Source organism: Monodon monoceros, unplaced genomic scaffold (assembly GCF_005190385.1).
Source record: "Monodon monoceros isolate NGI ecotype Baffin Bay Population unplaced genomic scaffold, NGI_Narwhal_1 Super_Scaffold_20, whole genome shotgun sequence".
NCBI lineage: Eukaryota > Metazoa > Chordata > Mammalia > Artiodactyla > Monodontidae > Monodon > Monodon monoceros.
In genome coordinates this window covers 118,478,115-118,491,544 of record NW_021703777.1, presented here as the reverse complement: position 1 = coordinate 118,491,544, position 13,430 = coordinate 118,478,115, and the positions used below count along the sequence as shown (strand labels likewise).

General features: G+C 42.1%; 1 protein-coding gene across 5 annotated transcripts in view; it reads right to left on the bottom strand.

Annotated features, from left to right (window-relative positions):
• BBS12 (Bardet-Biedl syndrome 12) overlaps nt 1–13,430 on the bottom strand; it is a 72,791-nt gene that overhangs the window by 27,566 nt on the left and 31,795 nt on the right. For 4 of the 5 annotated variants that reach the window (XM_029235514.1, XM_029235512.1, XM_029235513.1 and 1 more), the window contains one exon: nt 11,097–13,329. The exons of the other annotated variant lie outside the window; for it this stretch is intronic. In XM_029235514.1, the coding sequence (XP_029091347.1) occupies nt 11,172–13,319 (2,148 nt within the window). In that variant the 5' untranslated portion in view covers nt 13,320–13,329 and the 3' untranslated portion in view covers nt 11,097–11,171. Of the gene's footprint in view, nt 1–11,096; nt 13,330–13,430 lie in introns of those variants that run through there. 5 annotated transcript variants of the gene reach the window in all.

The following is a 13,430-nucleotide window of genomic DNA, read 5'->3' as shown; positions in this document are numbered from 1 at the left end:
ACAGTCTAAGAGACCTCTGGGACAACATTAAGTGCACCAACATTTGCATTATAGGGGTCCCAGAAGAAGAGAGAGAGCCAAGGCCTGAGAATATATTTGAAGAGATAATAGCTGAAAACCTCCCTAACAAGGGAAAGGAAACAGTTACCCAAATGCTGGAAGCACAGAGAGTCCCAGGCAGGATTAATCCAAGGAGGAATACACTGAGACACATAGTAATCAAATCAACAAAAATTAAAGACAAAGATAAAATATTAAAAGCGACAAGGTAAAAGCAACAAATAGTATACAAGGAAATCCCCATAAGGTTATCAGTTGATTTTTCAGCAGAAACTCTGCAGGCCAGAAGGCAGTGGCATGATATATTTAAAGTGATGAAAGGAAAAAACCTACAATCAATAATACTCTACCCAGCAAGGTTCTCATTCAGATTTGACAGAGAAATCAAAAGCTTTACAGGCAAGCAAAAGCCAAAAGAATTCTGCACACCAAAGCAGCTTTACGGCAAATGCTAAAAGAACTTCTCTAGGCAGAAAAGGACAAAACTAGAAATAGAAAATTATGAAATGAGAAAGCTCACTGGTCAAGGCAAACATACAGTAAAGGTAGGAAATCATCCACACACAAATATGATATCAAAGACAGTAACCATTTATGAAATGGTTTCATGCTGATTTCACCAGCATGAAATCATAAACAAATGGAATCTAATTAAACTTAAAAGCTTTTGCACGACAAAGGGAACCATGAACAAGATGAAAAGACAGCCTACAGAATGGGAGAAAATATTTAGAAACGATGCAACTGACAAGGGATTAATCTCCAAAGTATGCAAACAGTTCATACAGCTCAATATCAACAAACAAACAAACAATAAAACAACCCAATCAAAAAAGATCTAAACAGACATTTCTCCAAAGAAGACATACAGAAGGCCAAAAGGCACATGAAAAAAATGCTCAACATCACTAATTATTAGAGCAATGCAAATCAAAACTACAATGAGGTATCACCTCACATCAGTCAGAATGGCCATCACCAAAAAGTATACAAATAATAAACGCTGGAGAGGGTGTGGAGAAAAGGGAACCCTCTTGCACTGTTGGTGGGAATGTAAATTGATACAGCCACTAGGGAGAACAGTATGGTGGCTCCTTAAAAAATTAAAAATAGAGCTACCATATGATCCTGCAATCCCACTCCTTGTCATATATCTGGAGAAAAGCATAATTTGAAAAGATACATGCACCCCAATGTTCACTGCAGCACTATTTACAATAGACAAGACATGGAAGCAACCTAATGTCCATCAACAGAAGAATGGATAAAGAAGATGTTATACACACACACACACACACACACACACACACACACAATGGAATACTACTCAGCCATAAAAAAGAATGAAATAATGCCATTTGCAGCAACATGGATGGATGTAGAGATTATCATACTAAGTGAAGTAAGTCAGACAGTAAAGACAAATATCATGTGATATCACTTATATGTGGAATCTAAACAAATGATACAAATGAACTTATTTACAAAACAGAAACAGACTCACAGACATAGAAAACAAACTTGTGGTTACCAAAGGGGGAAGGGGGGGATAAATTATGAATTTGTAACATATACACACTACTATATATAAAATAGATGAACAAGGACCTACTATATAGCACAGGGAACTATACTCAATATTTTGTAATAACCTATAAAAGACTCTGAATCACTTTTCCATACATCTGAAACTAACACGTTTTAAATCACCTATACTTCAATAAAAAATAATTAAAAGAAAAAAACCAAGAAAACCCTAAAGGGGCCACAGAGTGATGCTTCCAGAGGGCAAGTCCAAAATATAATTGAGTAAAAAAATGCAGTGTCTAATTATTTTATCTTAACATTTGAATAAAGGGTTTGACAACAGAAGTGAGCAAAGAGCTCACCTTCCTGGTTAGTGGTGGGTTCCCACCATTGTTCCTGAAGAGAGGGTATCTGGTTAGTGCTGTATCAGAGGAGACTCTTGGCTTGGATTCTAGCCTCAACAAGCGATCTTCCTAGCTTCCCAGAGACTTTCACACACAGGAGAAAAAAATTCTTGGCTCAGTTCATATGAGTATTCTGTTTTTTCTAGTAGTAACGTTATAAATATAAATATGAAATTAGCATCTCAGTTTCCACAATTGTCTGTGAGTTTGGTTAGTAAGTTGATTACACTGATGATGAATACCTCCTGTTAGCCTGACAGTTTGTGGGTCTGTGAACCTATGATCATGGAAACCTGCTGTTGGGTGACTGCAAGGCACGGCCACCCTGAGAGGCCCTGGACTCCTGTGATCCACCATTGCTCTCCCCTCACTAAATAGAGACTTTCAGAGTAGACCAATGGTATGAACTAGGGAGCTAAGAACTGCCCCTAAACTTAAATGAGTGATTAAAGGCTTTGAAAGTTTCCAGAGGGTGGCTCTAATGTTAGATTGGTCCCTGCTTTACATAGAAAAGTCATCCTTTGTAAAGTTTGGCCATTTAAATCATCATCTTAAAAGAAAAATGGTACAATGCAGATCTCTGATATGGAAATTTAGAAGAATTTGTGAAAGAGGAGATTGCTCTACTGGGTTCCTGGGAATGAAATTTATATCCTGTACTGTGCTTTCTGTGGAGTCTATTGGCTCCTGTATTACTTGTACAGTTGGCCCTTGAACAACATGGGTTTGAACTGTGCAAGTCCACTTACACACAAATTTTTTTTTTCGATAAATATATCCTACACTAGTACATGACCTGAGGTTGGCTGAATCCTCAGATGTGGAACCTTGGATACAGAGGGCTGATTGCAGACTTATACTCGGATTTCTGACTGTGACGGTTGGGGATCAGTGCCCCTAACACCCATGTAGCTCCAGAGTCAACTGTAATTTAGTCCAATTCCTTTCTGAGTTGTGTCAGTTGTCATTTCATAACCTGTTGTTAGCCATCTAATTTCTGAGATCGTCATTCCTACTTAGTACTGTTTTTTCAAAAACTTCAAACTAAATGATTTCTTTGAACTCAGAAATATTACTTTTCATCTGCTTTGTAGCTACATTTTTTTTTTCTGGTGAGCTCTCATTGTTCAAATGTTATTTAATCCATTTTAATCTTTTGCCTTGTACTGAGGTCATTTGAGGTTAAATGGCATTTCTTTTTTCCCCCATGTTCAAATGACGTGGATTTTTGTGAATCCCATCTCAGGAGGAGATTCTTGTGGAGGAGATGGGGATGGGCTGGGGCCAGTTACTCAGTTTCATGGCTCATCGTCTCTCTTCTGTTATAAGTGAAGGACTGAAAATATAGCCTTTCTCTGTAGTCCTTCTCTGAGTGTCAAAGCTAAGTCTGGTTGGAAAGATTTTCTACCTCCAGCTCTGTGTTTCCAAGAGGTCTATGGACCTTGCCTTCAAGGTTACATTTATCTTCAGAGCTCTTATTCCTCCAAGTTTCCTGGCCACCCATCCTAATACAAAATGACATTGTTTCACCATTCCCAATGTAGCTCTTCTCTCTCCCTTATTCCAAGTGTTCCTGCCCTGCTTTATTTTACTTGCTTCCAACATTTTTTTTCCCTCAGAGTGTGACTCAGTTCTCCTGGAAGGAAGTATTGAAACCGAGTTCCCCTAAAACCGAGTTCCCTTACTGAGTTTATGATTAATCTCTCTATCCAAAACTTTATTCCCATCCTTGTCCCCTCTGATCTCAATCCTGTGCTAACTGAACTAATCAACCAGACTCAGATGACTAAGACTGCTGCTGTTGTTAGCATCATTAATATACCAAAATCGCTATTCCAGGTGCCATCATTAACGTACAAACTCAGGTTGTTTCTACAGGGTAAGACGAGTTAACAGACCCCCCAAGCCATGGACCACTTCGCCAGAAAATTGTAAACCAGAGACATCCTGACTCCCAAAACTATAATTAAGAAATGTCACAGAAATGTCACAAGATGATAATTAATCCCAACCTCTGTGTTCTTCCCCTCTTAAAACTCCTAACTCAAAGACTAAGTTGGAGTGGATCTGGGGCTTGCCTCCCACTGCCTTGCTTGGTGCCCTGCAACACATCCTTACTTCGCTGAAAATTCTGGCTGCCAGAGTCTGGCTTTCTGTACTGAGGGCACACGAGCCCTTTGCTTAGTTACAGCATGAGCTGAATATTTCTGATATTCTTCAGAGCTTAGATCACCACAGCACTAGTCAGTTCTCCTACATCTGCTATGTAAAGAAATAATAATAGTAATACAGAAACCTCAATTAAATAGAGCTCGGAGACCAGAACGGGAGCTCTCATGCCCTGGGACAATAGCAGAGCCCAACAGGAAGAAGACAAACTCATCTTCTTTGCTGGCAAGGACACAGCCAATGAAAAGCCATGGACTCTGTTTTGCTGAAACCCTTCCAACTTCCTTTTCCTCCCTATGAAAGTGTTCTCCTGCCCTTGCCACGTGGGGACTTGCATGTGGCTCTCCATGGTTGCAGACCCTGAATTGCAATTCTCTGCTGATCCTGAATAAACCCATCTTTGCAGGAGAAATATCTGGTAGTCTGTTAATTTCAGGCAACAACATAGACACATAGAGTTGGGGTTATTTTGTTTGTTGTTGTTTTGCACTCACCCAGAATGTGATGCCCGTGGGTTAGTTCTCAAACCTGCTTACACTTTTTTTTCCATTCATATTTCCTTTCCTTTTGGAAGTACTTGTTAGCAATTTTGGGGACTGTAGCTCACAGTGACCTGTCAGTAACCCCTTCACTCTTGCTGCTTCCCAATTCCTTTCTGCTGATCTTGCATCTCTCCAGCCTCTGGGTGGGCAGGCACACTTGCCTATAATCTGGAATACGTTTCCTACAATTCCATTGCTGGAATTTTTTTAAAGATTGTTTTTTGAAGAACTAATTAACCCCTGGTCCAGGAGGCGTTATTTACCTTTGGGAAAATGGGCTATAATGTAGAGGTAAGTTAACTGCAAACCTCTTTGTAGTCTGTAATATTCAAGAGGCAGGTTGGTCTCACAAAGATATCAACACTGCACTGGTCTTTTAAGAAATGTCTATACCTGCTTATAGATAGGGTTTCTTGAAAACCCCACTTACTTAGATGAATCAAGTTTTTTCAAGGGATTGTCCTCAGTTTGCAAGGACAGAAAAATCCCTTGAGTAATTAAAATTTAAAGGTATTTCTTATGAGAATTAGAAAAACAGCTGATAAACCACATGAGAGTACAAAGCTTTTTTTAAATCTGGGAACAAAACAAACTTACAAAATCTATATTAGAGTGAGACTTCTAGTTTCAAAGGAAAGTATTTATTACAAGATCTACTCAGTACTTAATAGTATGAATACATGCAAATACGAACTTCATTAAAAAAATCTATATTAAATGAGCTGAACATCAATGTGAATATTAGTGGCACTCATAATCTTCGTACTATTTTAACAAAAACTACGTGTTAATAGTATACAGAGGGAGAATAAAAGTATCGCTATCTACTCAAGTAAAATAATATCCTTTATTTTTAAAAACAGTTCAGTACTCAACATTGTTATTATTCTAACTGTGAACAAAGACGGTATGTATAATTGGAATGATTATCTGTGCAAAGTTCTCACATTATAAGACAAGCACCAAACCAAAAATGATATTCTTTTACCCAAGCATGAACATAATCAAATTACATTCTCTGATACATTTAAAGTAGCTCTGTAAATAAACCAGGCATTCTCTTTTCTTTTGTTGTTACCTTACAGAAAAAAAAAAAGCTTCATATCACAATTAATGCTTAGAAATATATACTTTTTTTTTTTTTTAGCGGTACGCGGGCCTCTCACCGCTGTGGCCTCTCCCGTTGCGGAGCACAGGCTCTGGATGCGCAGGCTCAGTGGCCATGGCTCACGGGCCCAGCCGCTCCGCGGCATGTGGGATCTTCCTGGACCGAGGCACGAACCCGTGTCCCCTGCATCGGCAGATGGACTCTCAACCACTGCGCCACCAGGGAAGCCCAGAAATATAGACTTTGGAGCCAGATAAAACCTTAGTTCAAATTCCAGCTCTACTGCCTATTACTTGGGCAAGTTTCTTAACCTCATTAAGCTAATTTCCTCAACCATAAAATGCAGAAAATAGATGTTGCAAAGATTGAGACTACATATGAGTTATGGGCTGAATTGTGTTCCTCCGCCAATTCATACCCTGAGGTCCTAAACCCCAGTACCTCAAAATGTGACTGTATTTGGAGATAGGGTCCTGAAAGAGGTACTTAAGTTAAAATGTGGTCACTAGGGTAGGCCTTAACCCAATATGACTGGTGTCCTTACAAGATGAGGAAATTTGGACAAAGATAGGTACAGAGGGAAGATGTTATGAAGACACGGGGAAAAGACAGCCATCTACAAGTCAAGGAGAGAGGCCACAGAAGAAACCAGCCCTGCCCACACCTTGATCTCAGACTTCTAGCCTCCAGAATTGTGAAAAAATAAATTTCTGTTGTTTAAGCCACCTAGTATGTGGTACTTTGTTGAGGTGACCCTAGCAAACTAATGCAATACATAAAGAATTTAGAGTGGTGCCTGGAATATGATAGGTAATCAGTAACTTAATTAATACGATTATTTTCTCAGAGCTCTTCTAATATTCATTTCCAAAAACTACACACATAAATTCAGGCCTTATAATGTTCAATTTATGGCTAAGTAGCAAAAGAGACTTTGTTGGGACAGGCAGTCTGCCATGGGCTCGAAGCATCCCTGCATGTCCTTGCTGGGTATTGAGTTCTCTTTTTCCAGGCCATTTCTCAAGTCTGTGTTTGCAGTGAGCAACCTTGAATGATGATGTAATATCTTTCTCCAGACTAAGAATAGGCTTACTTGTGCTTACTATAAAAGTTGTGAATCGGGGGGCTTCCCTGGTGGCGCAGTGGTTGAGAATCTGCCTGCCAATGCAGGGGACACGGGTTCGAGCCCTGGTCTGGCAGGATCCCACATGCCGCGGAGCAACTAGCCCCGTGAGCCACAACTACTGAGCCTGTGCGTCTGGAGCCTGTGCACCGCAACGAGAGGCCGGGATAGTGAAAGGCACGTGCACCGCGATGAAGAGTGGCCCCCGCTTGCCACAACTAGAGAAAGCCCTCGCACAGAAAAGAAGACACAACATAGCAAAAATAAATTAAAAAAAAGAAAAAGTTGTGAATCGCCTGAGCTCAGTGTTCCTCTACTGTAACACAAACTACCATGTGTGCTGACATTCATCATGGGCTCCTTATGTCACCCCTGAGGGACTTGAGAGCGCAGGGGACCAACATAAATTAACATGAAGCTCTGGTTACTTTTATAAAGTCCTTTGTCTCTGACCCAGGAGTCTCGAGTCTTCTGCCAGTGTTGCATGAAATTTTAATAGGCCAACTTGTTAGCTTGTAAACAGAGCAAAATCCCAGACCCTGCATAGTTCTTGCCAGTTTTAACTTGAGAGAACCACGGTTCTCTGGAAAAGATGAGACCCAGTGGGTGGGGTTAAGAGATATGATTCCATGGGTTCCATAGTGAATGCTTTCACTCAAGTAGTGGGTAAGGGGGAGGGGATTATGGGCTGCCTACTGTCTACCTGTTAATGAACGTTTGGAGACTAAGTATGAGAGAGAGGTCATACAACCAAATGGTGTCTTGGTTGTTGCCCACTCACGCTGGGTGGGAGAAGGAAGAATGTGAACATGACAACAAGGCAGCGTGCCCCACGGCACAACCTGAGAAGAAACCGGCTGCAGCCACCAAGTCAAGGGGTCCCCAGAGCTGAAAGAAACGCTGTCAGCAAGGAAGAAATACAACTTTTTTATGTGGGATCTTAGTTCCTCGACCAGGGGTCAAACCCGCACCCCTTGCGCTTGGGAGCATGGAGTCTTAACCACTGGACCACCGGTGGCTGAAGAAATACAACTCTGAGTAGACCAAAAATACAAGCTTGTTGAGCACAAGTTGGGCAGCTGATCAAAACCAAAAGTAAACACAAAGTGTTGCTTCCTGGCATGGAGCCGTTCTCTCCCTCTACACTTAAAACCTCCGGCACCCTCCACCCTGAAGTCATTTGTTGTATGGAAAAAGCCAAGTGTAACGGGGGAACTCTGGGGAAGAAAGTGACTCAAACTTTTATAGCTCTGTTAGATACAGGTGCCCAAGGGACCATGCTGCCCAGTCCCTGAGGGACGTGGCTACTGGGCACAGGGTGGCCCAAGGTACCCAGGACTGTAGGGCACTGGGGAGATGCAGTGGTCAGCGGAGGACAGAGAAAAAGATCCCTGGATGCTCTCCAGGTACTAGGAAGGGCACGGGGAGAAGCTGGCACCAACACTGAAATGCAGAGTCAAAAAAAACCACCCCAAAAACAAAACCTCCCTGCCTGCCGCCCTCACCCTCTGCTCCTTCCTGAGCTACCCGTCAGGGAGATAACACCAACTCTTGGCAACTGTTAAAGCCCCTAATGTGAAAGTGTTAAACTTCTTGGTCCATGTTTCCATAGGGGGAAAAAGTGACTAAAGGTAACTGACAGGATTGGAGCAAATCTTGCAGTAAAGGAAAAAGTGACCCTGTGGGTGGGTCCCAATGGCCCAATTCAATGTACTATTATCATGAAAATACATAACTGGCATCGAGGTGTTATGTGCTTGAACTTAAATGCTCATTAAGTGCCAGAGGAGATTCTCTCACGCGGGGTATTGCTACAAGCAGAGAAATGAGACAAGCTTCCGGCCAGCCACCACTATGCCCTGACCCATCCTAACCCATCCACAGGGTGGGACTGAGTGTGTGTGCCTCTGTGCTCTGATGCCTCAGATGTTCACTATACAGGTGATATATAGACGTTCTGTGGTTGACAGGTTAGAAGCCTGTCTCAATGGCCCTGACTGTGGTGTTATCTACCTCTACCAGTAGGAGTGACCGATAAACCTGAACAAAATTCAGAACACTGGTTGCCAAGGAAAGTTCCTTGATACCATTTGGAGAGATTCACAGCACTCATCCCTCTGGGAGTCAAACAAGCAAACGCTTTATCTCCTTGACCACCACAAGCCACCACCACAAAGGAGGCTCAACTCCTTGTTAAGCCTCTTATTTGGTACAGGAGGCAGGACACGATGCCATCAATGGCAGCTCTCAGTTAAGAACACTTACAAACACAGGAACCAGGACAACCTTGTTTCAATCTGACTGATCATATGCTTCTCTTAATGCCTGAGTGGCCTTGGACTTTGCCATGCATGGCAATTGAGGCTGAAACTACTGGGTAACACTACCTTTGTGACTTAATCAAATTTATATACTGGTGATTCAATTCAGGTTTAACAAGAAATCCTGATATACAGTGACCTGGGCCTACTGCGGTTATGTGCTTGTACGTGGGGAAAATGGGCCACAAAGATCTCCACTAGTGATGGGAGTTGCCTTTTGTCCCATCTATTGCCTCCTGTTATTTTTGGCAATGACACCAAAGACAGGTAAGACAGTCAAAGCTCCCTTGCGTGGTTCATAATGGATAACAAATTGGTCTTAGGCTACATTCTGGCTAATAAGAAGGCCTACTGGCCCTCCCTTGGAACTTACATTTGACTACATTCAAGGCCCTTGGGAACATGAGTGAGGTCAGTACTGCAGCCTGGCTTCACCCTGCTGCTTGGGGTCTGCTTTAGTAGCCTTGATTTAGTTGGTATGTGAGACCAACTGAATAGATTTGGTACTGACTAAGCAACCTGTTTGCCAGATTAATCAGAGTAGCCGACAGAGTGGCATACTCACATGAAAATTCAAGTCTGGCCAAGAATGTATCAGGTTGAAGAGTGAATTTCTGGAGAAGGCTACCCACTATGGCTCTGAGTGACACTGCAGACTTCCTCAGGACGCCAGGCCTATCTTTACCCAGCCCATGTCTCAGGCTTGTGTTTACACTGAGCAGCCTTGAGGCATGAGGTAACAACTGCCCTTGGACAAAGAACGGGATTGTTTCTGCTTACTGTAAAAGCAGTGGCTACCCCAAGTGCTCCTCTTCCGTAACACAACACACTACGTGTGCAGGCTGCCATCAGTGGCCCTCTGTGTTGCTTTCGTGGGACGTAGAGAACTGGGGAACTGATGCAAAGCAACCCGAAGCTCTGGCTACTGCTTTTCCTGTGAATAATAAAAGCCCTTTGCCTCTGATCCAAGCATCTTGTGTATTCTGTAGCATCCCATGAAACAGCAACAGGCTAACCTGTTAAATTATAAGTAGGGTGAACGGCAGTCCCACTACTGGGCATATACCCTGAGAAAACCATAATTCCAAAAGAGTCATGAACCACAATGTTCACTGCAGCTCTATTTACTGTAGCCAGGACATGGAAGCAACCTAAGTGTCCATCGACGGATGAATGGATAAAGAAGATGTGGCACATACATACGATGGAATATTACTCAGCCATAAAAAGAAACAAAATTGAGTTATTCGTAGTGAGGTGCATGGACCTGGAGTCTGTCATACAGAGTGAAGTAAGTCAGAAAAACAAATACAGTATGCTATCACATATATATGGAATCTAGAAAAAAAAAAAAGGTTGTAACGAACCTAGGGGCAGGACAGGAATAAAGACACAAAGGTAGAGAACGGACTTGAGGACATGGGGAGGGGGAAGGGTAAGCTGGGACAAAGTGAGAGAGGAGCATTGACATATACACTACCAAATGTAAAATAGATAGCTAGTGGGAAACAGCCGCACAGCACAGGGAGATCAGCTCGGTGCTTTGTGACCACCTAGAGGGGTGGGATAAAGAGGGTGGGAGGGAGATGCAAGTGGGAGGGGATATGGGGATATATGTATACGTATAACTGATTCACTTTCTTATACAGCAGAAACTAGCACAACAATGTAAAGCAATTATACTCCAATAAAATGTTAAAAAAAGAGACATGTCCAGCTACAGAATAAAAATATAGAAACAGAGAACAAAATTGTAAGTAGGGTGAAATCTCCGACTCTGTACAGTTATTGACACACATCAATTATTTTCTCTTGGTAAAAGCTGGCATTTTAGAAACTGTAACTTGGCTACTAGAAAATTTATTATTAGCACGACATATTACCAAAGATTATTTTCCAAAGACTTAGCCAATAACACTACAAAAATAAAAAGCCCTCTGATTCCTGCGAATTTATCTGCGTTTGTTCAAGTCCAGTGATAATTTCACTGTCTGTCTGAAGAACTAACAGTACTAAATCCAAAGCTCGGCGCCATGCCTCAATCTTTGGTGTAACAATGTCATAAACTCTTGGAATCTGTTCCAGTTTATCTGAAATGTCTGAATTTAAAATCCCACTATTTAGTTTACTATATTCATTCAAGACGTAAGATGAAGGAGAGCCAGAGTCTGTAGCATTTTGTAGATGATGTTGAATGAATGTGCCGGCTTCAAATTCTGACGAGTAACTGGCAGTGTTATACAGGAGAGTTGAAAGGTATCTGCGCCATCCGTTTGCCAGGAGTTTAAGCACAGTCGGTCTGTACTGTGTCACAGATGAGGCCAGCCAAGAGGAAGTATTATGAAGCCATCCTGAACAGCCTTGGTTTCCTTTATTCACAGACTGCTCCGCAAGAATCTGAAGATGGCTAAGACACAAAAATTCAACTGCGCCACCCCCAAGGAAGACCTTTTGCTCTTTTAGAGCATGATACAGACGATAGGCACACGTCCAGAAGGTATCTTCTTTGGTTTGCACCTGGGCAGTGACCGGACTAGTCAGCACTACTGTAACCAAATTAATTCCTTCTGTTCTTAACATGATTGCCATTCTGTTGATCTCATCTGCAGCATCAGAGGGAATGCTTCTCCAGATGGTCACACAGACCCCACCGCCCACGCAGTTTTCGTTCACTTGTGTAATGTAGGTCACCTGCACTGCTCCTGAAGCCTCTGCAAAAGCCTGCATTACATGGCCATTCACTGATCCAATTACCAACCTCTTGCTGTCTGTGCATTTTTCAACTAAGCGTTCAGACACATTTCCTTGTGCCAGGACAAGGTTCACATTGAACTTGATTAATACCTGTAACACATGATCTGTCCACAGTTCTTCCGAGCCATCTCGTTGAACCTTCAAGCTTTCTGATACTGTTTTAATACTTGCAGACTTATTAAATCCCAGGTGGCGATAATTCTCTGTGAGATCACCTTCAACAAGAACAACCCGAATAGGCTGATTCTGCAATTCCTTGATCAGAGCAGTACTAGATATTGATACAACAGTGATATATCCTGGACAGACACAAGAAAAAGTTTCAGGGAAGCCCGGTAAGCAGCAAGTGAAGATTCTTGAAATGTCAAAAAGAAATGGCACTGTACAGCTGCCTTGTTGCATACCTGCGTTCTGATATTGTAGCCGTACTGCTTCGTCTACTAACTTCATGCTGCTGAGACCTCCGTGACTCAAGCCCACCTCCAACTCCACCAAATCATCACATCTGTAAGTCTTGGGAGTAGCTGCACTAAGTTGTTCTAGAACTCCATCTGGTTTGCTTATCCATTGATTATTACCTGTCCTACTAAAATGTCTACTGTGGGTTAGTACTGACTTTCTGCAGCGGGTGTCTGCAAGCAGACTGTTTTTCAGAGTTTGAGGAGTTTGTGATGTGTTTTCATCTGCTTCAACCTTATCCTGAGACCTAACGAGTTGAGGTGATTTAACAGGTCTCCCAGAAAGACTGTAAATGGCCAATGACTGAGAGGCAACATCTCTGAGAGCACGCTCTTTCTGTATCAAACCAGTACCTGAAGGGATTTGGAGAAAAGGGTATACGCCGACACTAAATGTTTCAGGTCCAGAAAATGTCTTTGTGTTAACCATACGGTCAAATACATTGTACTGGATAGGTACTTGAAGGGAAACTACCTCTTCAATGCATGAATTCAAGCCTTCTGACATTACAGACACTATTAATGACATGGGGACACCCAAATGAAGACATTCTTCAGCAGCACTGCTCCATGCACCCACAAGAAACAAAAGAGTGCTGGTTCCAGTTCTGTAAGTGTTACTTTGTGCTTGAACTGCTTCTCTGAGAAGCTGTCCCACTGCACTGGTTAAATCCAAACTTTCAAGAAGCCTTACTGTTGAACTGATTAACACACTTTCACGACACTCTTCATCTATAATAAATTTGGATGATTTTACTGGGCCTAGGAAAGTTCTTCCTGTTTCTGCAAACGATGAAAGCTGCTGAAGTCCCACGTGCCTTCTTTTGTTTATGACCCTGCAAGCCATCACCATGAATCATCACCTGCAAATAAAATTAAAACTTGGAACTTCGTTCAGTGCAATTCATGGTAATAAAAGAAAAGCAAGATACAGTCCCTGCCTTCGAGGAGTTTCTGATATATG